This window comes from Mizuhopecten yessoensis, unplaced genomic scaffold (assembly GCF_002113885.1).
Source record: "Mizuhopecten yessoensis strain PY_sf001 unplaced genomic scaffold, ASM211388v2 scaffold11011, whole genome shotgun sequence".
Taxonomy (NCBI): Eukaryota; Metazoa; Mollusca; class Bivalvia; order Pectinida; family Pectinidae; genus Mizuhopecten; species Mizuhopecten yessoensis.
Window position 1 is genome coordinate 469,987 of NW_018408834.1, and position 23,956 is coordinate 493,942.

The following is a 23,956-nucleotide window of genomic DNA, read 5'->3' on the forward strand; positions in this document are numbered from 1 at the left end:
CGGCGTAACACTAAGTCACGTTTATGGTATGTTTTATTACTTTTGAATTGCCATTTTCCTACTATTGCAAAAGCGACATAAGGACCTGCCCAAGTAACTTGTTTGTATAGGATATTGATCTTTGTTCAATTTTACAACAAGTGTCTTTGAATTTTAGAAGTGTATACGGCAAGATTATAAAAGTAGCCTTGCGCTTCAGCCTTGACACAGGTAAGGAAAATATAATCACCATTTGAAAATGAGCTCTTAGAGCAATGTGTAAGTAAGGACGAGGAGGATGTGTCTTTATTTAAGTTACCAGCACTGACTAGTAGAGATTAAGTATCTTGAGGTGGTCGGGTGGCGCAGTGGATATCGCACTCGCCTTACTTCACGATCGGACGTGACAAGGTATGTGTTCACCTGCCTACCACGTGGGTAATCTCTGGGTACACCGGTTTTGTTCCCACATTAAGACCTCCCAGCGCGCTAAAATCCGGGTCAAAAAGAGTGATTTATATAAGTTGTAATAATTTGTTTTATAATTGTTGTAAAAAAAATAAAGTTTATATTTAATTTAGTATAAAACAGGGACATATTTGCTAAACGGACAGTCTGGTTTGGGCCAGTAGAAGGAACAGGTTATATTGTTTGGTCAGCGAGAGTGTCCACGTCTTAGAAGCCATAAAGAGCGTACATGTCTTAGATGCTAGAGAGAGTGTATATGTCTTAGATGCTAGAGAGAGTGTACATGTCTTAGATGCTAGAGCGAGTGACCATGTCTTAGATGCTAGAGAGAGTGCACATGTCTAAGATGCTAGAGAGAGTGACCATATCTTAGATGCTAGAGAGAGTGTACATGTCTTAGATGCTAGAGAGAGTGCACATGTCTTAGATGCTAGAGAGAGTGTAATGTCTTATATGCTAGAGAAAGTACACATGTCTAAGATGCTAGAGAGAGTGCACATGTCTTAGATGCTAGAGAGAGTGTACATGTCTTAGATACTAGAGAGAGTGTACATGTCTAAGATGCTAGAGAGAGTGCACATGTCTTAGATATTAGAGAGAGTGTACATGTCTTAGATACTAGAGAGAGTGTACATGTCTAAGATGCTAGAGAGAGTGCACATGTCTTAGATGCTAGAGAGAGTGTACATGTCTTAGATGCTAGAGAGAGTGTAATGTCTTATATGCTAGAGAGAGTGCACATGTCTTAGATACTAGAGAGAGTGTACATGTCTTAGATGCTAGGGAGAGTGTACATGTCTTAGACGCTAGAGAGAGTGCACATGCCTTAGATGCTAGAGAGAGTTCACATGTCTTAGATGCTAGATAGATATAAGAGAGAGTGTACATGTCTCAGATGCTAGAGAGAGTGCACACGTCTTAGATGCTAGAGACAGTGTACATGTCTTAGATGCTGGAGAGAGTGCACATGTCTTAGATGCTGGAGGAGTGTACATGTCTTAGATGCTAGAGAGAGTGTACATGTCTTAGATGCTAGAAAGAGTGACCATGTCTTAGATGCTAGAGAGAGTGCACATGTCTTATATGCTAGAGAAAGTGCACATGTCTTAGATGCTAGAGAGAGTGTACATGTCTTAGATGCTAGAAAGAGTTTACATTTCTTAGATGCTAGAGAGAGTGTACATGTCTTAGATGCTAGAGAGAGTGCACATGTCTTAGATGCTAGAGAGAGTGCCCATGTCTTAGATGCTAGAGAGTGTAATGTCTTATATGCTAGAGAAAGTGCACATGTCTTAGATGCTAGAGAGAGCGTAATGTCTTATATGCTAGAGAAAGTGCACATGTCTTAGATGCTAGAGAGAGTGACCATGTCTTAGATGCTAGAAAGAGTGTACATGTCTTAGATGCTAGAAAGAGTGTACATGTCTTAGATGCTAGAAAGAGTGACCATGTCTTAGATGCTAGAGAGAGTGTACATGTCTTTGATGCTAGAGAGAGTGCACATGTCTTAGATGCTGGAGAGAGTGACCATGTCTTAGAACCCAGAAGAAGTGTTCATGTCTTAGATGCTAGAGAGAGTGTACATGTCTTTGATGCTAGAGAGAGTGCACATGTCTTAGATGCTGGAGAGAGTGACCATGTCTTAGAACCCAGAAGAAGTGTTCATGTCTTAGATGCTAGAGAGAGTGTACATGTCTTTGATGCTAGAGAGAGTGCACATGTCTTAGATGCTAGAGAGTGTACATGTCTTAGATGCTAGAGAGAGTGTACATGTCTTAGATGCTAGAGAGAGTGCACACGTCTTAGATGCTAGAGACAGTGTACATGTCTTAGATGCTAGAGAGTGTACATGTCTTAGATGCTAGAAAGAGTGTACATGTCTTAGATGCTAGAAAGAGTGCACATGTCTTAGATGCTAGAGAGAGTGTAATGTCTTATATGCTAGAGAAAGTGCACATGTCTTAGATGCTAGAGAGTGTAGATGTCTTAGATGCTAGAGAGAGTGACCATGTCGTAGATGCTGGAGAGAGTGCACATGTCTTAAGATGCTAGAGAGAGTGTACATGTCTTAGATGCTAGAGAGAGTGACCATGTCTTAGATGCTAGAAAGAGTGTACATGTCTTTGATGCTTGAGAGAGTGCACATGTCTTAGATGCTAGAGAGAGTGTACATGTCTTAGATGCTAGAGAGAGTGACCATGTCTTAGATGCTGGAGAGAGTGCACATGTCTTAGATGCTAGAGAGTGTACATGTCTTAGATGCTAGAGAGAGTGACCATGTCTTAGATGCTAGAAAGAGTGTACATGTCTTTGATGCTAGAGAGAGTGCACATGTCTTAGATGCTGGAGAGAGTGACCATGTCTTAGAACCCAGAAGAAGTGTTCATGTCTTAGATGCTAGAGAGAGTGTACATGTCTTAGATGCTAGAGAGAGTATACATGTCTTAGATGCTGGAGAAAGTGTACATGTCTTAGATGCTAGAGAGAGTGCACATGTCTTAGATGCTAGAGAGAGCGTACATGTCTTAGATGCTAGAGAGAGTGTACATGTCCATGCATCCTAAGATTATCAAGTTGTCTTAGATGCTAGATAGATATAGGTTTGATTCAACTGACATTACTTAGCTGGAAGATTGGAGACACAATGTAGAGGTTACAAGGTTATATTACAGTACTAGATGAGATGTTGTTACACCTGTACATGTAATATAATGTGACTGTTGATTTAAATCTATGAATAATAACCAATGACTATTACCATCTATTATGTATATGGGCGTTAACGGCTACTGTGTCACATTACATCTGTCAATAAAATGTGTTGAAATGAAATGTTGCCCTTAAGTGTGTCCACCACATTGTTTAAGTATTTAAAATCCTCATCATTTCTCAACAGAATTAGTAAACTATCACTTACGCTATGTGACTAGAACATTGATTTACAACTGCTGAGGTATGTCCACATGAAGGGTGTCAAATGTACTGTGTTGGTATCATTGACAGGCGTATTTCAGATACGCCTGACATGTTAAAGTCCTGTAGTTAAACAGCTGCTGAATGTCAGAGGGGACATTGTTATTTGGTTAAAAGGTGGTAATATAAATATGGAATAGAACACTACTTATCTACAGCTGCTAAACAAGACCCAATGAGGGAGTATAAATACTGCTAGGACAGCGGATCAAAGTTATGAGCAAAGGTCAAAAGGTTGATGTCATAACGTCAATATCACCAACTAAGGTCATTTAAAGTTTAAAATTAATGGAAGGTCGTCACATTTCAAATGTTCATAAAAACACACACAAATGCAGAGAAGTATTTATTTGAGATTCAGGGGCTGAAGGTCAGTCCTTTGGTTAAAGATTTTTGCATGTTTTTCCTTTAATAGATATTAAATCTAGTTTGTTGTACCAGTGGCTGTGGTTCTCCTCTATCAGGATACAGGTGGAGTCTGTGATGAACCGTGCATATAAATAAGAGTACAACATGATAAAAGAATAGGTATTTTAGTAACCTTGACAAATTTTATTAAAAACATAACCATAAGAACAATGATACAAATTGGTGCATTGTATATTAAAATATTTGTCAAGATTTATCCATATATATGTACACTGCATATATGATATTTACAGCAGGTATATATAACTCCCACAATCATCACCATGACCAGGCATCAGTTATATCTATCTTGTATAAAACTTCTCTCTCTTATGCAAATCTTTTTTTCCACAAAAAAAAAGAACCCATTGAAGTATGAAAGGGCCAACAGAGTGCTTCAGTAATTAATCTGGGCAAACATTACCAAAGTAATAGGCACAACTTATCAGGGGCCTGTTTGTTAATGTCAAACAACCGGTTGGTCTGTTTTTAAATGTAACATTGTTTGGTATACATCCTAGCCGACCTGCAAAAGTTTATGCAGGCCTTGCAAGGCTTTGACAAGGCTCGCGTGAAAACAGCATCTGATTACTGGGTCCGACCTTATTTCATAAACAAACAACTCTGGTTCAACCAGTTCAAGTGTTTGGATCGTGATGATCGAAAGCGGCCCTTGTCTATCTAAAGAGGAACTATGGCCTCTCACACGGCCCTATGGAGGAATTACGGTAGTTAAGATCATACTCTAGCCTGTCTTATATAGATGGCCTCTCACACGGCCCTATGGAGGAATTACGGTAGTTAAGATCATACTCTAGCCTGTTTTACAGAGATGAGGACATGACTTAACATTATCCAATGATCCCAACGTTCTCGCTAAAGAAACATTGCTCTATCCAATCTACTTAAGTTGGAGGTTGGTCATTACTCATATCCTATTTACCACAGTTGGAGGCATGATCAATCTTATCTACCTGAGGTGGAGGCATGATCAATCTTATCTACCTGAGGTGGAAGCATGATCAATCTTATCTACCTGAGGTGTAGGCATGATCATTCTTATCTACCTGAGGTGGAAGCATGATCAATCTTATCTTCCTGAGGTGGAAGCATGATCAATCTTATCTACCTGAGGTGGAGGCATGGCTACATTCCGTCTACTAAAGTTGTAGGCGTGGCCTTACTTTTCTAGTTCCGTTGGAAGTGTGGTCAATCTGCCATGGTAAGCGGTGTGGCTAAGCTTATCTAGTTCAGTGGGAAGTGAAGTCAAACTGCCATGGTAAGTGTTGTGGCTAAGCTTATCTAGTTCAGTGGGAAGTGAAGTCAATCTGCCATGGTTAGCGGTGTGGCTAAGCTTATCTAGTTCAGTCGGAAGTGTTGTCAATCTGCCATGGTTAGCAGTGTGGCTAAGCTTATCTAGTTCAGTGGGAAGTGTGGTCAATCTGCCATGGTTAGCGGTGTGGCTAAGATTATCAAGTTCAGTGGGAAGTGTTGTCAATCTGCCATGGTTAGCGGTGTGGCTAAGATTATCAAGTTCAGTGGGAAGTGTTGTCAATCTGCCATGGTTAGCGGTGTGGCTAAGTTTATCTAGTTTAGTGGGAAGTGTAGTCAATCTGCCATGGTTAGCAGTGTGGCTAAGCTTATCAAGTTCAGTGGGAAGTGTGGTCAATCTGCCATGGTTATATAGCGGTGTGGCTAAGCTAATCTGGTTCAGTGGGAAGTGTTGTCAATCTGCCATGGTTAGCGGTGTGGCTAAGCTTATCAAGTTCAGTGGGAAGTGTTGTCAATCTGCCATGGTTATATAGCGGTGTGGCTAACATTATTTAGTTCAGTGGGAAGTGTGGTCAATCTGCCATGGTTATAAAGCGGTTTGGCTAAGCTTATCTAGTTCAGTGGGAAGTGTGGTTAATCTGCCATGGTTATAAAGCGGTGTGGCTAAGCTTATCTAGTTCAGGGGGAAGTGTGGTCAATCTACCATGGTTATAAAGCGGGGTGGCTAAGCTTATCTAGTTCAGTGGGAAGTGAAGTCAATCTGCCATGGTTATAAAGCGGTTTGGCTAAGCTTATCTAGTTCAGTGGGAAGTGTGGTCAATCTGCCATGGTTAGCGGTGTGGCTAAGCTTATCTAGTTCAGTGGGAAGTGTTGTCAATCTGCCATGGTTATAAAGCGGTTTGGCTAAGCTTATCCAGTTCAGTGGGAAGTGAAGTCAATCTGCCATGGTTAGCGGTGTGGCTAAGCTTATCTAGTTCAGTGGGAAGTGTGGTCAATCTACCATGGTTATAAAGCGGTGTGGCTAAGCTTATCTTGTTCAGTGGGAAGTGTTGTCAATCTGCCATGGTTAGCAGTGTGGCTAAGCTTATCTAGTTCAGTGGGAAGTGAAGTCAATCTGCCATGGTTAGCGGTGTGGCTAAGCTTATCTAGTTCAGTGGGAAGTGTGGTCAATCTGCCATGGTTAGCGGTGTGGCTAAGCTTATCAAGTTCAGTGGGAAGTGTTGTCAATCTGCCATGGTTATATAGCGGTGTGGCTAAGCTTATCTAGTTCAGTTAGAAGTGTGGTCAATCTGCCATGGTTAGCGGTGTGGCTAAGCTTTTCTAGTTCAGTTAGAAGTGTGGTCAATCTGCCATGGTTAGAGGTTTGGCTAAGCTTATTTTCCTTAGGGTTAGCATTTTGGATAAGCTTATCTACCTTAGGGTTAGCTGTTTGGCTAAGCTTATCTACCTAAGGGTTAGCGGTTTGGCTAAGCTTATCTACCTTAGGGTTAGTGGTTTGGCTAAGCTTCTCTACCTTAGGGTTAGCGATTTGGCTAGGCTTATCTACCTTAGGGTTAGCGGTTTGGCTAAGCTTATCTACCTGAGTTGGAGATGTGGTTTTATCCTATGTCTTGTAAGTTACTAGAAACCTTCCACCACAGATATATATAGCAATCGATGGTTTTAAGTATATTTTTTTTTGTAAATGACATTCCCACCTTGTTTGATACTTTCATTCACACTGCTACAATAGAAATAGGAAAGCTTAAATCAGACAGATGATGGAGAACATTTGGTGTTCCTTTCTTAGATGCATATCCAATATTTGTGTTTCAAAAGACTTTGAGAAATATTGTTTAATATTGAGCCCCTTTATTGGTCTAAGAGACATAAGCATGCAATGATTGTTGGATTATCCCCCTCCAGCACACTCTCCTCCTGAGCTGCAGGTGTTAAGCTTGGGGAATCACCACGTCCCATCAATATATAATTCCTTGTTGATCGACTTACATCACATTACTTAATCACTTCTCCACATACAATATGTATCTGTCCTCAGAGCTGTTTGTCGAGCCAGATTGAATCGTGATTTCTCCCTCATGCTCCACATATGGTTCTGCTATTTCCGTAACAACGGACACTATAACACAACCGTCCTCTTCTGCTGAATTGCTGCCGACGCTAGCGGTCTGGTTCACACTGACCGCCTCTGTCTCAGCTTCACTGGCACCAACAGAGGTCAGTGATATGTCCACTACTGATGTGTCCACTTCGGTGTTGACCACCGCTGAATTGCTACCTGAAGTGTAACTTACATTTGCTACGAGTTGCGGTGAAGCTTCAACCATGGTTACCTCCCCTTGTACAACAAGCGGTGCAGCTTCTAATGCAGGAACAGTTTGCGGGGTAATCTTCTCTGATACTGAACTTGGTGTCTCTTGTTTCTGACCTGAAGACTTTTTCTCCATAGAGGCTGAAATTTTCTGTTGATTAGAATCCGTTGCTGTCTCCTCGATTATAACTGTAGTTTTTTCGCTGGTATCCATAGAAACCGTTCTTGAATCTGTCTGTTCAACTTTGATCTTTTTAACTTGTATGTTAATAGGTGTTGGCTCATACACTGGTCCAACATTGTCATCCTCCTCATCCGATAGTACATTTGTATCTACAAAACAGGTAAACAACTTGTTATCAACAGTTAAACATCTGGTTATCAACAGATAGTAATTAGTTGTCAACAGGTAATTTATTTTTAATACTTCTATATGAGATACTATGCAATATATTTATCAACACCAACAATGTAAGTTAAGAATCATGCCCAGGCCCCTGGGACACATGGTAAGTTCTACACAATGGACAAATACGGTGTAAATTATTTCAGAAAAACTCACAGGAGATCCTTGAAGGAAAATCAAATCTTTAGAAGTGTTAGAAGGTCCCTTTGCCTGACAATCAACCTCTTTTTACCTCTAAAATGTCACACCCTATTTCTCTCCTTGGCTGACAACCACCCTCTTTTCAGCTCTAAAACATCACTCCCTATTTCTCTATACTTACAGTGGATGTTGTCCTCGCTGTCAGATAAGTCGAGGGGCTCACTGCGAATGATTGTAAAACATTTCTTCTGCTTATTGGGATCCTCCTCCTCAGCAGCCATATCATCACCCATATCATCGTCATCAGAGTCAGAATCGTCTCCCCTTGGTTTGGTCGTCAAATTTGGGTAGAAGAGCTAGAGAGAGCAGAGATAAAACAATAGAGGCTCTCTAGTATTCCCACTTTAAGTATAAGACACGGAACCCTACTAGTTTCTACAGAATGCAGGCTTTGAAATGTTATCTCACTGTTGAAATTTTGTTATTTTTCCTCAAAATTCATGAAAAGACAAAATATGGGTCATTGACCTTTTAAGGGAGTCGGAACATTTGAATGAGATTTTACATTTGTGAACATGCATAGTGCTTATATGCACTTTTCACCAAATTGATAACCTTACAAATGTTTACTTCATGAGTACCTGAAATTTGGATTTAAATGCAAGTCAGCTTTATGACCCTGGGGAGATAGCTCCATCCTTAAGATATAAAGATTTAGGAATATTTAGCAGATTTGGTGACAAAAATGTTTAAGAAATTATCGCAACAAAGGATTTATGACAGGATACTAATACACATGAAGAGATAGAGTACCACGAACACACTACTTCAATAGTGGTCATTTAAGACTGGATGCAACTTACCGGCCATGCTAGGCGAGGTGTGAGGTTACGCCCAGGTATAGAAAACAGTTTAATGGTTTCTTTGCTGCCCTCTGTTTCCTTCAACTTCATCAACCTTTTTGTGGGTGGAGCAAGGTCAAGCGAGGTCACAATGTCGGAGGTATCGGACACCCTCATCTTCATCATTACTGTTGGGATCTCCTTCTGTTTGTCCACAATCAGACCACATCCCTTCGACCGTGATGATCGTCCTGGGCCTAAAACAAAACATTTAACCTGTCATAACAACATGTAATAATGTACATTTTAACCTAGATTTGAAACAATTTTGGATGTTTACATTCACAGTGGCCTATCAAGTCCAACAACCTTACACATTATTTGATTTATGCAGGATGTCAAAATATCTTAGATAGGGGAGGACAGTGTTAAACAGAATGATAGAACACCTGGGGCTGATTGGAAGTTTTAAGACAGATTAATACACTTTCTATTTTTTACACATGTATACTTTCATCCTTTTGAACATGTTCGTTTTGTTTCTAAACATGTTTGTTTCCAAGCTTAAATATAATCTTCGAGAGCATAAGGCCAAACAAGAAATATTTTGTGTTTCCGGTAACCCTACCTACTCTAACTTTTTGTGCCTATCCTTAAATTTTTAAGGCAATTTTCAAAGAAGCACTGTTAAAGTCAAGATCAATCTCCAATATACATCATATGAAATTATGTTAAAAAATAAAACCGGTTACCTATCTATCTACCTACCTAATTTTTCAACATGTTACAGGAAACACATTTATTTTTTTGTCTGGTCTAGTGGAGATGGGTGGTGATCACTTGTCACATTTAACTTCACACAGACAGACATGGATGTCTTACCTTTCTTCCTCCACTCCCGACTACGAGGAACAGATGGGCGGAATACGGTATTAGATTGGGTCAGAGGATATTTAATCACTTGGTGATGACCCCCAGGCGCAACCACATATGTCTCTGGACAGGGTTTAGTAGGAGCGACCTTGACCTTTGGTGTGGTGACCTTGACAGGGGCTGGTTTCATCTCCACCTGAGTGATGATTTTAACCTGTTTAGCAACAGCCTGAGGCATAACTTTAGATTTCTTGCCTGCTGCCTTTGGTGTGTTTCTGGGTTTCTTTGCAACCGGTTCTGGTGAGATTTCTCGTTGGATGTCTTTTGGTTCTGTTCCTTGTACTCGGTCTAGTAGTACTACTGGTTGGACGAGCTTCTTTGGGCTTACTACCTTTGTAGCTGGGTTAACTACCTTGGTCGCTGTGCTAACTATCTTGGTCGCTGGGCTAACTATCTTGGTCGCTGGGCTAACTATCCTGGTCGCTGGGCTAACTATCTTGGTTGTAGCAACAACTCTGGTGTTGTTGACTGGTTTTGTCAGATTAACTGCAGTACGTGTAGATTTGCGAGTCGCTCTCACTTCAATAATATTTCCAGATTTTTTTAATGCTGAAATAAAAAGATAAAAAAAGATAAAATTCTAAGTTGTATTTGGCCTATACTAGAGTTCTACAGAACTGTTACATGAGTCACATTAAATGTAGCTAAAAACTCATATCTTTCAGTTTATGTGAAAATTTTATGATTAACAGTACATGTATTGCTTTATGAGTTGATATCACAGACAATGTCATGTTAAATTCCACATACCCCGGGTATGAGTTTCACAGATTCATGCCAACACATACTGTTTGTGATTTTCTGTGAATATCTACCAATTTTTAAATGACAAGGCAATACACCTAATGGGTAAATGGTAGGGTCTTGATTGTTATGTATTACACCTTTTCTATAGGAGTAAAACAACATCTTTCTCACATGCACTGGTCAGCAATTTGGACTAGTAGCGTTTACAAGAGGCCCATGGGCCTTAACAGTCACCTGAGTCCTACAGTATTTTTTGTTGTTGTTGAAATATGTACCAATTTGAGTAAAAAATAGGTAAGTATAAAGTTAACTTAAGTTTGTCAGGACCATGAGCTGAACATTCCTAGACCGATTTTCAGTTAAATCGGCCTATTAGAACTTGTTTTTAAGTTTGAAATAGTTATTTTCAAAATAGCGACCGTATCAGCCATATTGGATTTCTGATTGACCCGAAAAACAACAACACTTTGTCAGGACCATGAGTCGATCATTCCTACAAAGTTTCATTTCAATCGGCCTGACAGAACTTGACTTTAAGTTTGAAATAGTTTTTCAAAATGGCGGCCATATTGGATTTCTGATCAACCCCAAAAATAACAACACTTTGTCAGGACCATGAGACGAACATTCTTCCCAAGTTTCATTTCAATCGGCCTGACAGAACTTGACTTTAAGTTTGAAATAGTTTTTCAAAATGGCGGCCATATTGGATTTCTGATCAACCCGAAAAATAACAACACTTTGTCAGGACCATGAGTCGATCATTCTTACCAAGTTTCAGTTCAATCGGCCCAGCAGAATTTGACTTTAAGTTTGAAATAGTTTTTCAAAATGGCGACCGTGGCGGCCATATTGGATTTCTGATCAACCCGAAAAATAACAACACTTGGTCAGGGAGATGTCAGTAACCTTCCCATGAAATATTAATGAAATCCCTTTGCCAGTATTTCAGCTTAAGTTGAAAATGTAAAATATTAACGGACAACGGCGACGGACGAAGACGGATAGCAATAGGTCACTCGAGCTAAAGCTCAGGTGACCTAAAAAAAGAAATATTGATGATGGACATGGCATACTGCAGTATTAGGGAAATAGTAAAATCTCTACAAGTCCTCCGAACTTTAATGAGACAACTCTGATATTGGAGGACTAGTAAAATCTCTACAAGTCCTCCGAACTATAATGAGACAACTCTGATATTGGAGGACTAGTAAAATCTCTACAAGTCCCCTGAAATAATAATGAGACAACGCTGATATTGGAGGACCAGTAAAATCTCTACAAGTACTCCAAACTAATAATGAGACAACGCTGATATTGGAGGACTAGGAAAATCTCTACAAGTACTCCAAACTAATAATGGGACAACTCTGATATTGGAGGACAAGTAAAATCTCTACAGGTCCTCCGAACTTTAATGAGACAACTCTGATAATGAAGGACTAGTAAAATCCCTACAAGTCCTCCGAACTTTAATGAGACAACTCTGATAATGAAGGACTAGTAAAATCCCTACAAGTCCTCCGAACTTTAATGAGACAACTCTGTTATGGGAGGACTAGTAAAATATCTACAAGTCCCCTGAACTAATAAAGAGACAACTCTGATATTCGAGGACTAGTAAAATCCCTACAAGTCCTCCGAACTATAATGAGACAACTCTGATATTGCAGGACAAGTAAAATCTCTACAGGTCCTCCGAACTTTAATGAGACAACTCTGTTATTGGAGAACTAGTAAAATCTCTTCAAGTCCTCCAAACTAATACTGAGACAACTCTGATATTGCAGGACAAGTAAAATCTCTACAAGGCCTCCAAACTAAAAATGAGACACCTCTGATATTGGAGGACAAGTAAAATCTCTACAAGTCCCCTGAACTAATAAAGAGACAACTCTGATAATGGAGGACTAGTAAAATATCTACAAGTCCCCTGAACTAATAAAGAGACAACTCTGATAATGGAGGACTAGTAAAACCTCTACAAGTCCTCCAAGCTAATAATGAGACAACGCTGATATTGGAGGACTAGTAAAATCTCTACAAGTCCTCTGAACTAATAATGAGACAACTTGATGCCTAACTTTGATAATCACTTACCTTTCTTAGCTTCCTTAGCAAAGTCCCTTATTGGAGTTGGTCTCTTTTGGACAGATCCCTTCTGCAGTGGTCCTTTTGGTGGTGGACCCTTTTGGGGGATGCTTGCCTTGGACTGCTGACAGTTAGCCATACTGGGCAAGCCACGAAGAGCTAGTTCCAAAGTGGATACCATGTCTGGGTAGAAAAACTCAAACGACTTTCCTGAAAAAGAAATATGTCACTGTTACCATAGCGAGTGAGCTGCTAATCTCAGAGTGGGTAACATACCAGGTAAAAAAACCCAACAATTTCCCCAAAACACAAGTATCATATCACTGTTTTCATAATCACATTAACCCTTTCACCCCTATATAACTTTAATAGACTCAACCATGCATCGATCTGGACGAGTCCATTATGGTCTTCAGTGGTGAAAGGGTTAAGTATAAACTTGTTGCTGCATTTACAGGCATCTACTTTTGTGACAATAATAATGGTTGAACTATGCAGGTCCTATATTCGTAGTGGACAGAGGTATTTATCCAACAATGTCTCTGGTACATATTCAAACCTAGTAATTATAACCAAATCTCCTCTTTTATAAATACTTGACATATTTTTAATAACGCAATACATAGTCAATTTGGGAAATTTCAAACAGAATTGTTTTTTTTATAAAACCTGTTTCAAACAGCCATACTTTTTTTCCCTGCAGGATCGCTCTTGTCTTCTTCCTCCTCAGACTCGACCTTCACGGCCTTGTTAGCTTCAACTTCTTCCTTTTCAGGAGATTTATTTTCGGTGTCCAAATCTTCAAGGACCCGGATGTCAGCCATGTCAATTGCCTCCCCATCTTCGTCCTCTCCAATAATAGTGTTGACTGTAGAAAAAGGAAGATTCAACAGATATTTTACAAAATTTGTTAGACATACAATATATAGAGCACATTTTAAAAAAACAACAAATGTGAACAAGAACTTACTACTGACTCCTTTACAATTGATTTTACAAATCACTTCCTGATTCATCATTAGTCTCAGACATTTTTTATGATATTAAAATAAAGAGTTGACAAGTTCGTTTTCCAATACAGTGATGTATATTTTTACTACAAAACACTTAGATAAATGTGATTTAAATAACAGATATTACCACGATGATTTCAGTGTTCATCCTTAGAACGATCTTATCACCAGATAAATGTGATGACATAGGATACTAACCTTGTTTACCACTTTCCCCCGGTGTTTCATGATCGTTACTTGTTTTCGGACCACTAACTTCCTTTCCTGGAGCTTTATTTTCTGTATTAACTTGTTCCACAACTTGGCCATCAGTTACCTCCCCTTTCTTACTCTCATTAACAACTTCAACAGATGCAACATCAATTACCAAGAGCAAACTATTTCTCTATTTTTTTTGCATGTTTTCTAATAAATATTTAAAAGAATTTGATCCATACCAGGTTAAAATTGCCTGCAAGAGGCTTTGAGTTTTTGCCAAAAGCTATTAAACTTGTGGTAGGCTAGACACTGGTTTATATACACTTACATGTTAAATCTTATATCCACTAAAAACAGAACAAAACATCTAAAATTTTACATAACTTCCTCTTGATAAATATTTCTTAACCTTTTACCCAAGTCTTTGCTTATTAGATCACATGAAAAATGCATTAAAAATTTGCAACAGATATAAATCTCATACTTCAGTAAGGACAGTGTGATCCAATATGGCACTGGATTTGAACAAACAAATGTTCATTGGATGCGTATTACTTAGATAGATATATACCTAATAGATATATATGTTTATACATACCTGAAACCTGTGGCGTTTCAACTTTCACTACTGTGGCTGTTGGCTCAGCAGATTCAGTTTCCATCTTTCTGTAGACTGCTTAGATATGCTTCCCTTATATATCAAATGAAAACAAAACATTATTCCACAGACCAAATAGGCAAATGAAAATTTGAGTTCTGCAGTTATGTTTGCATTACATATATTTTTTATGTTTTATTTTGTAAGGCCAACCTCTGAAGTTAAAAACTTGAATGTCTCAAATTTCCTGCTCATGATTATCATAAAGCAATTTATAATAATAATTATGTCTTTTGTCTTTACAGGATTACATATTTAGACATAGTCTAGTTTACAATACGGCCCTGTTATGCATATATGTACAGACTTAATAATACAATTATAATGGTAGAATGCTAATAAATACAATCTTAATAAAAGATGCATATATACATTGATAAATATCACAGATATTTATCTATCACAATCAGGCAATTTATTTAATTGTGTCAAAAGATAAACCAGAGAGAATTTCTGTTTAACTCAGTCATTTAGAGTGCTGGACTTGTGCCCTGTAGTTCTGGGTTCAACTCCTATTTAGAGGCACTAGGAGCAACCCATTCTGTCTGTCACTGTTCTCTCAATGCACAAAATTGTATGCATTTATGTATTACATATAAACTTGTCAGATAAAAGCTTGGAGGAGATAGACCCTACAATCTAATGACTTAGCTTTCATAATTGCTCTTACAATCAGGGTTGAACTCTGGAAGGCTTGTGAGCAAAGTCTTGCACTGATGGGGAGTATGTGGTTAAATAATGTCACATTTGTTAGCTACCTGGAAGTATAAATAGCTTATTCCTGTTTCGACTAAGGGATATTTGTTTATATATGTTGTTAGATCACTGGAGTAGTACTCCTAAGCCAAGGTTTCAGCCCAAAGTTAATTTACCTTGGCTACTATATTGTATTTTAACTTTTTTATTTTTATTTCCAACTAAGTCTAAGGACCAACATGGTCTCAATGACTTTTCCAATCCTTGCATAATGAGGTTTGACTGAAGTTTATAATTACAAGAAATACAACTTAGTATCAAAACAGTAGCACGCCTTACCAAAGACCTACGAACAAAACAGAAACAAATTGCATGTCTATTAGATACAATAGATATAAATTTACAAACCATAACAGTCTAACCTCGTTAATTTGACCACCAATGATTAGAATTTATTTGTCCCACTAGCTATTCAGTGTTTTTGTGGACTTTTTTATACAAAACTGTCCAAGTTATTCAGTCATTTTACAATCAAGCCACTATTGTTGGAAACAAAAGTAGCTGAATTTATTGTATTGTAGGGGAAGCAACTCTTATTGTGCAACTGTTTATCATGGTGAAGGAATTTACATCAAAACTGAAAATAGAGTAAGTTCTTGTTTATCTAAAACGTATTCAAATGATATAAACACACATGACAGTCATACTCAAGAGCAGATAATCAAATGCTTGCAAAAACCCTATCAGAGAGGTGTACAAGTCTGTTACTTTTTTGCAATTATTTTTTCCCAAAATTATCATCATACTAACACAATTGAAAATAGACCTATCACATACGACAATCAATCGAATTATTCTAACAAAGCCTCCTTCATCAGCGGTTTGTTGAAGCTAGCTTAAGTAAAATATAATTAATTTCAACTTTTGTAACGATTCTTCTGTAAGTACACAGATATTTATAGCAAAAACATGTCTTATTCATATAACGAATGTATGACATTCATTATGCAGGTGTTTTCTGAATTAAAAGAATGAACAATTCCAGTGTTATACTGTGCAAGTAGATGCCTTATCTATATAGCTGATTAGCAATAAATCAATACTTTACGACGCTGATGAATTGTGGATTTTATACAGTTTCATAATTTTCAATTAAGAGATCGAGCATGCTCGTAATCTCGTTTCCCGAAGTGAATGACCTTTAGTATTGAATTAACATCTAAAATAACGATTATTAGCGATACGGAAAAGGCAATTTGTGAACGCGTACGGGCACCTGCTAGCAGCCTGTGTACTGGGCCAGTCTGCCAAATAGCATTGTTGTAATTCGATAGCCGATGCTGCATTTGGACGATGCATTGTACACTCCATTGTTTCCAATGTCATGATTAACTGTAAACATATCAGAAAATTACAATTTATACCTTGGATTTCCTTGTTGAGCAGGTAAAAACGGTTGTAATTTTCAACTTTCCGTCTGTGTACCATTAATGTATAACTTCCGGTTACGCTGAGGTGCGTTCGATTACATTCACTATATTTCGGAACGTCACGATATTGCCGAATGAACGGATGACAATAATTTCATATATCACCCATATAACCCAAAATTAATTATTTTTAGTGAAATCTTTAGTGCATGTAAAAGAAATGTCAAATTTTCATAGCGACCTACCATACATAAAGACGCTAGCAATATGTATAACAATGTGTGTATAGGTCTGTGTTACAATATATCGAAAGGGAAGATGTGGTATTGGCACTGAAATAAAATAAATTGTATACTTATGTTTATTACTTTTAGAAGGAGGCATACAAACTTAAAGAGATTTTTCAAATATCAGTTTTAAGCATTAAAAATGCCCAATTCTTATCTAATTATGTGATGAAGAAATGACAACAAATTTCGATAAATAAAGCATTGCAGATGTTAATTTTTAGCGAGTCGATTTCTCTCTCTTTTTTATGTGTTCCACGGAGCATTTATTTATGTGCTACCAAAAGTTGGATGTAAACTCTTGCAGCATTGTATAATGTAGCCAGAGTTTCCTCTGGCCCTAAAACCAAAGACAGATGTCCAAGTCTGGTGTCAGGGCCAGAAAAAACTCGGGCTATGTATGATGAGTTGGAAAATGCACATTGGTGTATTAATATGAGGCGTAGAAGATTATACGGAGGTAAATAACAGGAGTTCAAAAGTTTTATTGAAATGACTCACATCGCGCAAACGTTTGGTTCTTTAGATGATATTTTTTTTGGAAGTATTGCATGTCTCTTAGTGATGTATTTTTTAGCCTTTTTTTTCTAAATATTTCGAAAATGATATCGCAATATAAGAGTTTCGGGGGCAAAAAAAGCAATGCCGATCGACCTTACCGCTACTTACTTGTCGTGATTGTTATAATGCCGAAGTTTTCAATGAATCTTCTAGCTCTGTCCGTTTTCGATTTCTAGGATATGATTACTTATTCTCAGTTTTGTTTTCAGTTGTCTTTGTTAACACATAAGTAACGATGAATCAGTACGACTCTCCTCTATATCTATTCTTACCTTTATTGGTATTTAGGTAGATTTCGGTGCTATCGTTGCTATGTAATTTATCAAAAAAACAACACAGACGAGTTCTTCTGGATAAGGTTTCAAACCTTTATTCTTTTCAACAGGAGTTGGGCTTAAAAGTATATGCTATAGTAATGCTTCACTCAGTGTATATATACGATGCTTATATTTACCATTATCATACATTTGTTTATTTACCTTGTAATGCTTGTTTTAACAAGATCGTTTGTATCATTTTGTGATATCATACGTAAATGGCATAAAGCTTGAGTAATGATATATAAAACTATTAACTGGATATTGTCCTAGTGCTGCCCTCGATGTGGTATTACCAATTCAAGAAATTTAAGTTAATTAGTTCTGCAGGAGTTTTATCAAGTATATCGATATTTTATCCCAGTTAGTATTTTAGCTCTATTGACAGCTCTGACAACTTTATCATGGTAATCAGCACACCGTATTTCTGAATTATATGTCAGTACCATTCTTAGTAGGGTTTAAACAAAATTCTCACATTCTAGCTTTCTGATATGAAAACGTTTGCAAGCCCTCTGGAGATTCTGAAAAAAACAATCAACAGCTGATTATCTGCAAAGAGAAGCTTTAAATTTCCAACATCCATATTTCCTCACGGTTTACGTTGTTTTCAGAAAAGTACAGATATTCATGAAATTTTGACCCGGATAAAACTGAATATGCGATTATATCACCTTGGCGGAGGCCACATTTTATATTGAAAATAAGATAAGATAAGGTGGCGATAAGATACCTTCCTCATTAATAGCAGAACTATAGTGGTAGAATGTAATATTTCATCCAATTTCTTAAATCCGTTTCTTAAATCCTTCCAAATTTTGAAGTATCCATAAGGACTTCAACTACAACTTTCCCAAAAAATCGCCTAAAAATCTTTTCAGAAATCATTGCCGAAAGTGCCGAAAGTGCCGAAACGTCTTTTTAAGTATCAAAGCATCTTTATCATACGTTTGGTTTTATTGTATAACGTCCTATTAACAGCTGAGGTCATTTAAGGACGTGCCTGGATGTATCTTGTGTACGCATGCATGTGTGTTTGTGTGCTGGAGGCAGAGTAGTGATAGCGCGGATCTGATGCCCAATTTATAGTGCTATCTCACTGAAATACCTAGCTGCGGGAATCCCGTAGCTATGGAATAACATGCCGAAGGCACCGACACGTTTTTGTGTGTAAAACTCTGCGATGTTGTCGAGTTGTCCGAAACACTTATTACTAATACCGGTTAGATATCGTGAGCGTGCCTGGTTTATATGTTGTAATAAAGTAAGGTTATAGGATATGCCGTTGTATAATGTACATCACAGGGACCTGATAATTTGTTACAGTTATATATGGACATAATCTAAGATGTTTAGAGTAATTTTACACGTTTGGGTGCTTTTTTGTGCTGTTAGAGAGCAAACTTTTTTTCTTCTTTAACAATTGTCTAGGGAAACAAAACCAAATATCGGAAAAAAAGATAGAAGGGCACTCCACCCGCGGTCACTGTACTCTTCTGACACGTGACGAAAAGGATAAGTAAATGGGAACAGAACAGATTGAGGTCCCAATGGGTGCAGTGGGGCAGCAGATTGAGTTTAGTCCTTTCTGTGTCTCTGAGAACAGACAGAGAAAAAAACCCTCTAAATTCTGCGGGGTCCCACACTGATCGAGTCTTACATCATGCCACGAAATGCGGTCCAAGGTAACCTCGTACATTGTAGTTCCTAAAACATGTTGAGTACGTTTTGTTAGAAATGATTATCTTATGATGATTATATTGCAATGTAACAGGAAAATGCTAGATGTGTACTTCGATACTGAGGACAGGTGAATGTTCCTAGGATGTTGGTAAGTCTTACTGTATTAATTGGTTTTATTCTGTATATTGATTGCCTCCCTTTGACATTACTCTACAATATGAACAAGAAACCATAACTCTGTATAATATGGGAAGAAGACAAATTTAGGAAATTGTGTGACGCTCTGTCTTCCCAAGATGCATACTCAAGACAAACTTTGGTATCACAAATGAAGAAAGGGCCATATAGGCTAAATGTATATAGTTGTGTCCGAGACATAATCTAAGTATGGGACACTGTGTCAATAGATATCTACACCCAATAATCTGTATGAGCCACTTTGCCTTCCGAAGATACAAAAGTATTGCACATTTGGTGAACGCAGGTGAAACAGCAGTTATGCCCAAGCCTAGCACTAGAGGCAAAAATAAATAAGGGTTCGTCACTCTGCTTCAAAGTAGACATAAGAAATTTTGAAACGCGAACGCATTTGAGCTATGTTTGTAAGGTATATAATGAAGTTTCATAAAGAATAAAGATACGCCTTTTAATAAAGACAGGAAGAGAAGACGTGTTTTAATGACAGAGGATATCGCGGGTATACCATAATATGAATAGAGAACAAGCAGTATTGATTAACGAATCCGTATCTTCAGTTAAAAACACCACTGCGGGTGTACCTCAGGGATCTGTACTAGGACCACTATTATTTCTGATATTTCAAAAGAACTGACTTCACTTTCACGCTTATTTGCGGATGACACGTCACTGTCATATTCATCCCCTAATCTTTTTGATATAGAATCTGAAATCAACTCTGACCTGAATAAATCAGAAAAAATGTCAACAGACTGGCTTATGACTTTTAATCGGACAAAAACAGAAATCATGATAGTGACACTTTCAAATCTACCCTTTCAACCACGATCCTTCTTTAATAATACTGATAATCATAAACACCTTGGCGTCAGATTAAGCAGTGATGGGAAAATGACAGAACATATAGATGATATTATTCGCAAAGCTTCCAAATATATTGCAACGTTAAGAAAACTTTCAACTTAATTTAAGCAGAAATAATCTTGACAAAATTTATCTGACATATATCCGACCACTTCTTGAATATGCATGTGAGGTATGGGATAATTGTGGGGAAGCTAATTCATTAAATATTGAAAGAATCCATTAGAAGCTGCTCGGATTGTCAAAGGGTTGCCCATACATACTAAACTGGAGTTACTATACACCAAAACGGGCTTGACACCACTATGCACTAGAAGAAAGATCCGTAAACTGTCAATGTTTTATACAATAAAACCGATATTGCCCCCGAATATTTACGCGAATTTATGCCACCTTGGAAACATGTCTAGATATGATTTAAGGAATGCACATCAAATAAGAATGCCTATCTATCGATTGCAAATTATGCGAAACTCTTTTTTTCCATCAACTATTAAAGCATGGAATGATCTTGATGAACATATTAAATCATCTGAAACCTTAAACATTTTTAAATCGAGAATAAACAAAAGTATCAATAAGAACGAAAATAAACTTAAACAACATTTCCTAACTTTTGGAGCACGTAAATCTAACATATTACATTGTCGTTTAAAAATCGTACGAGTTTTCCAAACTATGATTTATTCAGAGCAAATTTAATTAATATTCCTGCATGTAGTTGTGGGCATCCCTGTGAGGATTCAAACCATTTCTTTTTTACCTGTCCTAAATATAATCTATCCCGACTTTGACTTTTTAGGTCAATGTCATGGTACCCTGGTCAAGTAAATATTGATCTTATACTGAAAGGAGACATTCATTTAAGAAATATTGACAACTCAAATATTGCAAGAATAGTTCAAATCTACAAAGACAGAACTCGCAGGTTTGAATAGTTGCGTCCCCTACACTTTCACTTCTTCTCACACTTTCTTCTGCCCTCTTTGTCTTACGAGATATAAATCATGATAAGTAAAATGATAATGAATGTGTATTATGTGTATAATTTGATATTATTTACTTACTGCCTATTACTTTTATGATTTGGTTGTGTTCACTACAAAACATGCACTTTTCATTATACACATGTATCAATTTCTCCTCCCCATATACAACTGTTATCCGAATACCATACACAGCTAACATTCACAATCTATATAAAACAATATATTTATCCATACTGATTATGCNTACATGTCATCAATGATAATAGGCATACACATGAAGTAGATATATATACATAATATTCACACAGGTACAAATACACAACTTTAAAAAAGCACCATTCAAAATCATTTGCTGGATTTGATGAAGTGATGCACATGTCTAAAAACGTAAGAGTTAAGGTCTACCGAAAGATCCGGATTGCCAAACACATGAAATAATCTCTAAACTTAAAACTATACCTAAGGCATTCAAATTTTGAAACAAAATGCGACTTTCATTGCAAAAAAAGTTGACACTCAAAGAAAAAGTGAAAGGCATTCTCACATGAATGTCCACAGATTTCTGTAAAGGTCATACTTAAGGGAACTACAATTGTGCCTCAGTTTAGTATGTATAATATTTAATTTACGTTCACCAAAACTGAAGTAGATAGGAGGGGGTGGTTGTACATTTGAGGTAAGAGAGTTTTTAAATAAATGTATAGAAGGCAACGATCGTACTGATAGATCTATGGAGTTCCAGCTACGAAGAATGGAAGGTAGAAAGGAGGGATTGGTAAGAGAAAGACCAAATAAAGGAACTCTATAATCACTGTTATTTCTAAGAGTGTATACCTGTTATTTTCTGCAAAAGTAGGTGGCAGGAGATCGTTTGAATAATCTAGATCTGGAGTTAAGTTATTTTGCATTTTGTATAAAAGTTGGAGTTTTCTACGTTTTCGACGATTAGAAAGAGTTTCTAAACCTGTTTCAAAATGTAAATCTTCGATACGATTCAAATTTAGTGCAACCATCCCATAATTCACAAGCATATTATAAAACTGGTAAAATGAATGATTTATAAATTTTTAAAAGACTATTCCTATTTAGCAAATATTTCAATCTCCGTAAGACGTTAATTTTCTTCATAACTGAACTATAAATGGCATTAATATGATCCCCCCATTTTGCGCTTGAATTAAAAACTACTCCCAAATGCTTATGATGGTCTGTAAAATTTAAGTCTTTTCCATCAAATTTCAAAATCTAAATCTTCATCTATGTCAATAGAATTAGAAATAAATATTACCTCGGTTTTGTCTGGATTAAATGTTACCAACCAAGTTTTAGACCATACGTTTAAAGACTCAAGATCCTTATTCAATACTGTTTGGGTTTCATGACAAGAAGAAGAAGACTGTAATAAAGAAGAATCATCTGCAAAAAGACGAGCAGCTGATTCAAAGACATCGGCAATACCATTAATGTATATTAAAAACAAAGAAAGTCAACCAAGCAACACACAAGCAAAAAGTATACTCACAGCACAACACACGAGCAAAAGCAAAATATATACTCACCGCACAACACACAAGCAAAATATATACATGTATACTCACGGCGCAACACACAAGAACAAAATATACCATAATGGAGTCTAATTATGATAAACACGTGTGTTTGTATGCTACAATATTGAATTAGAACATTAAAGTGTATTGCCTTAACCTGATTTAAAATCGTCACTTCGATACAAGCTACTACAACGGCAGCCGAGGAGATACAAAATCAAAAGGAAACACACCGTGCTCTTAAAAAAGCCTCTATTCCAGAAGTGTAAGCGACTTTTTCGAACTCCTAAGTTGACAACATTTTACACAAAACATTGCCCCTATGACGACGAATCCCTCGTACAGCTATACATACACATTTTGTCATTGAATGGGGTCAACGGTTTCCGCAAAATTAATTCAAATATTCCCTGATCGCGACATTCTTTTGAAATTAATTCTTGTTGTGCAACGTAATAATCAGGAATTAAATATTTTGTATGTTTCAGGAGCACATGAAATTTCTTAACAGGAAATAATCGGCGGGAAATCGCGTTTCTAATGCAACAGCGACTAATAACGCTTATTCAAAAGTAGACATTCTTGTTTCTTTAAATATTTTTGTTTGGATTGTTAAGATTGCGTACGTATTTCGTAACATCAAACTAAAAATGTGGATTCGCTTCATGCAAACTTGTAAATTGATTTTAAGTCCATTTTGTTTCTTCCTATATTAATTAAAGGGACATACCGTCAAAAACAATATTTCAGTTATTGAATGTAATGAATGGTAATACCAGCATTCTGACATTTGTTTATGTTAGCCCCAGTCACATTTCCTACACAACGTATAGTGCATACTAACGAATTCTGACCACTGTTGTACTGACGTCGGTACCTGACATTGGATCACCGATGTTCTGACGTCGGTACCTGACATTGGACCACCGATGTAATGACGT

General features: G+C 37.3%; 1 protein-coding gene across 1 annotated transcript; it reads right to left on the minus strand.

The window, feature by feature from the left end:
* Positions 1 to 3,918: 3,918 nt before the first annotated feature.
* On the minus strand, positions 3,919 to 16,648 carry LOC110464584. Its single transcript, XM_021519867.1, has 9 exons — positions 16,561 to 16,648; positions 14,381 to 14,473; positions 13,783 to 13,926; positions 13,260 to 13,439; positions 12,581 to 12,781; positions 9,683 to 10,282; positions 8,822 to 9,057; positions 8,140 to 8,314; positions 3,919 to 7,744 (listed from the first exon to the last, which is right to left on the minus strand). The coding sequence occupies exons 2-9, from the start codon at positions 14,442 to 14,444 to the stop codon at positions 7,104 to 7,106; spliced, it is 2,241 nt and encodes a 746-aa protein (XP_021375542.1). The 5' UTR covers positions 14,445 to 14,473; positions 16,561 to 16,648; the 3' UTR covers positions 3,919 to 7,103.
* Positions 16,649 to 23,956: the final 7,308 nt, after the last annotated feature.